The 4,033-nt window shown below is 42.8% G+C and overlaps 1 protein-coding gene across 2 annotated transcripts in view; it reads right to left on the reverse strand.

The window, feature by feature from the left end:
* Positions 1–832: 832 nt before the first annotated feature.
* KANSL2 (KAT8 regulatory NSL complex subunit 2) overlaps positions 833–4,033 on the reverse strand; it is a 25,307-nt gene continuing 22,106 nt past the window's right edge. For both annotated transcript variants that reach the window (XM_012653955.1, XM_012653946.1), the window contains exons 9-10: positions 3,294–3,413; positions 833–1,363 (exon numbers count right to left, since the gene is read on the reverse strand). In XM_012653955.1, coding sequence (XP_012509409.1) covers positions 1,232–1,363; positions 3,294–3,413 — 252 coding nt within the window. In that variant the 3' untranslated portion in view covers positions 833–1,231. The remainder of the gene's footprint in view (positions 1,364–3,293; positions 3,414–4,033) is intronic.

Consider the following 4,033-nt stretch of genomic DNA (forward strand, 5'->3'; position numbering starts at 1 on the left):
AGAGTGCCATGGCGTCAGCCTAGCTCACAGCAACCTCAAACTCCTGGGCTCAAGCAATCCTCCTGCCTCAGCCTCCCGAGTAGCTGGGACTACAGGGATGCACCACCATGCCTGGCTATTTTTTTCTATATATTTTTAGTTGTCCAGCTAATTTCTATTTTTAGTAGAGACAGGGTCTCGCTCTTGCTCAGGCTGGTCTCGAACTCCTGAGCTCAAAAGATTCTCCCACCTTGGCCTCCCAGAGTGCTAGAATTACAGGCGTGAGCCACCGCGCCCGGCCCTGAGATGGCATTAATTGTGAGAAATAAATTGGAGCAGGAGTAAGGGACACAGAGTAGAGGGTGAAAAGAAGGAAGATATTTAAAACTAGTTGGCTTGACAAGTACTGCCCCTTCTCATTTACTTCTTCCAGGTTTTTACCTTATCTTCCAAACCAAAACCAAAGTCAACTACTGAACATTTATTTGCTTCCTGGGATGGAAGTATTGTGTGTCCCATTTTCTCTTTCCCATCAGAGACAGGTCTCTAAAACCCAGAAATGACGACACTCTCAAATACAAACAAAATATGCATCCAATTCAGATGACTGTTTTACATTTTCATAACATTTCCTTTAACATTTAATAGAAACTATATACAATAAATGTTTACTGTATCTTACATAAGACAGCCACCACAGAAATTTACACAGGTTAGAAGCAAGATGGGTAATTAAGAAGGGCCCAGTCCTGTGGGCTATTTTCTCAGAGGATAAAAGTCAGAGTTTACTGGGGAAAGGGGTTCAGACTACCCAATTAAGTGAAGGTGACGGCAGGCTAAAATGTAGCCCTTTAGATAACCAGACATTAGGGCCATCAATATCTCAAGGGCACACTACTCAGAGACAGCTCCCACCTGGCCACCTGTGGATTCCTATCCATGACTTAGGAAATCCCATTACAAAGATGTCTCTTTCCCCTTAGGCATAGTCCCAAATACTCAATCCCAGAAGCTTTGACAAAAATTATCACTCTCTCTTTCTTGCTCAGAGTGGGAAGAAACCCATGACTTTTGAAAACTATTGGTCCATTCTCTCAAAATTTAGTTTTATGTTTAACTAGAGCACTCAATCCAGAAGAAAAACAAGGTGGTCTGCGTTGCCCCTCTTCAGTGAGAGATGATCAGAGAAACACTTGTTTGAAGAATGAGAAATTTAAATCCACCAAAGTCAAATGGTTCCCAAAACACACTATCAACTGATAGAAGGGGGTTCTGGCTTCCCATTTGCAGTAGCCAATCCACTTTGAGGCAATGGTGCAGAGGCTTTCTCAGAATTTCGAGATCCCTGGGATCTGCACCCATCTCCAGCCATCTGCATCTGGCCCTGTTAAAAGAAATAGACACTTTGGTTAGAATTTCATTCATTGTGGTCTGAAGTAGTATGTATCTGACTTATCAATACCCATTTACAGTAACAACAAGAACAAGACAACAAAAATAAAATAATTCTGGGCAGATACGCTTCCCCAAACTTAACTATCCCTGTCTCTTAGAGTCAGAAGTCATTACATGTAGCATTCCTGAGACTCTTCCAATGCGAGGGAGAGCTGTGGTTTGTTTCTTCCAAATGAAATAGCCGTTCTCTGCTAAGATTCCAGAACAGCCAACAGACCACAGGAAGACAGTCCTTTAGGCCTCTGTTTGAAACCAACAGTTATAGTATAACTGCTGGTCTTCAGTCAGGGCCATTGGTTTTCCATCAAAGGCTGAGGGAAAGAAGTCAAGTCACATTACCAGTCCTTACTTTTACAATGAGAATAATCCCAGTGCTGAATTCTCCCCTAACACATTAACTGCCACGTGAGTTGTATTTAACTCACGCTATTTTGAGCCCAGGGCCTCATGAGGTATATGTAATTCACACATCTCTCTTTACCTTGGGAGCCAAGAGAACTATTTTTCAAGTTGCATATAACTCATGCATGGAAAACAATATAAAATAAATTTTTCAATAAATTAGAATCATTTTGCTTTCGAAGTTTTTATTCTATTCTTGTAATAAAACACCATGGCCCCAAGGAAAAATTTTTTTTTCTAGTGTGTCAGTCAATGTGTTAAAAGGTACAATTTACTGGCCAGACACGGTGACTCACACCTGTAATTCCAGCACTCTGGGAGGCCAAGGGAGGGGGTGGGGGGATTGCTTGAGCCCAGGAGTTCGAGATCAGCCTGGGCAATATAGCAAAACTCCATCTCTAAAAAAAATTTAAAAATCAGCCAGGTGTGGTGGTGCCCAACTATGATCCCAGCTACTCCGGAAGCCAAGGTGGAAGGATCCTTGAGCCCAGGAGTTCAGCTATGCAGTGAGCTATGATAACCACGACTACACTCTAGCCCAGGCAACAGGGGAAGACTCAATCGCCCCAAAAAAAATTTTTAAAAATTTAAAAAGAGGTATAGTTGAAGATACCCTGTCCCAATCTTTTATTTAAATAAATTGGCCAGGCGTGGTGGCTCACACCCATAATCCCAGCTCTTTGGAAGGCTAAGGCTGAGGCAGGAGGATCATTTGGACCCAGGAGTTCAAGACCAGACTGGGCAAGACTCCACCTCTACAAAAAAAGAAAAAAATTTAATATTATTTTTTTGAGACAGAGTCTTACTCTGTCACCCGGGCTAGAGTACAGTGGTGTCATGATAGCTCAAACTCCAGGAGCTCAAGCGATCCTTCTGCCTTGGCCTCCCAGAGTGCTAGGATTACAGGTGTGAGCCACACACCCAGCCCCCAAAATTTTTTAGAAACAGCCAGGCAGATGGTACATTCCTGCAGTCCTAGCTACTCAAGAGGCTGAGGTGGGAGGATCGCTTGAGCCCAGGAGTTCAAGACTGCAGTGAGCTATGATGGCATAACTGCACTCCCAGCCTGGGCAACAAAGTGAGACCCAGTCAAATAAAATAAAATAAAATTTTAAAAATGGAAATAAATTTTAAAAGAACAAAAAAGAAAAAGGGAAGGGAAGGCAAAGAAAAGGAAAAATGTCTTACTCTGGGATATGAGGATCAGGGGCCATTGGGTATTCTAAGGGCCCATCTGGAGAATTGGAGCAACAAGGGCATCCAGGAGCAGAGAAGGGCATTTTTTAACAGTACCCTCCTTATATGGTATATTCACTGAGCAAGCGCCATCTGGGCCAGTCTTTATACTCTACTTGTGATGATACCCCTACTCCCTGGAGTACATGCTACCCTGCAGGGAACCCTCTGCCTGGCTGGGTCACATGAGGAAAGGCTAGGTGGGATTGTTCTTCACTTGCCAAGATATCCACAGGGCTTTCAGCAATTTCTTTCACTGAATGATCTTCAAGGGTTAATGAAGGATCAAAAAGCAAGGGCGAAGGAGGGCACTGCATCCCGTCACCCACAACATCCAAGTCCTAGGAAAAAAGAGAAAGCCTATCAGCAATACCAAGGGAACCAATCAGCTACAGTGGCATATTTTCAGCAAACCTCAAAGCAATTCTCTGCTCCCTCTCTCACCCCTTGCCTACCTTTAATCAAAAAAAGGTTTTTACCAGAATGTCCAACAAATTAGACAAGATCCAAGAGCACTGAGAACTGTTTCTTACTACCATGTACAAAACACAGACCAGTACAGTGATTTAAACAAGTAAATTCCCAGGAAAATTCATACAGATAGAAGAATGCCAGGGGAAGGGGAGAGTTACTGTTTAATGACAACAGAATTTCTGTTTGGGCTGATGGAAAAGTTCTGGAAAACAAAGTGGTAATGGTTGCATAGCACTGTAAATGTTTTTAATACCATTAAATTGTACACTTAAAAATGGTTAAAATGATAAATTCTGGTACATTTTACCACAGTAAAAAAATATTAATAAAAAGCATATTCCCGGCCGGGCGCAGTGGCTCACGCCTGTAATCCTAGCTCTCTGGGAGGCCCAAGGCGGGCGGATTGTTTGAGCTCAGGAGTTCGAAACCAGCCTGAGCAAGAGCGAGACCCCGTCTCTACTAAAAATAGAAAGAAATTAATTGGACA

Source organism: Propithecus coquereli, unplaced genomic scaffold, assembly GCF_000956105.1.
Source record: "Propithecus coquereli isolate 6110/MARCELLA unplaced genomic scaffold, Pcoq_1.0 Scaffold111, whole genome shotgun sequence".
Taxonomy (NCBI): Eukaryota; Metazoa; Chordata; class Mammalia; order Primates; family Indriidae; genus Propithecus; species Propithecus coquereli.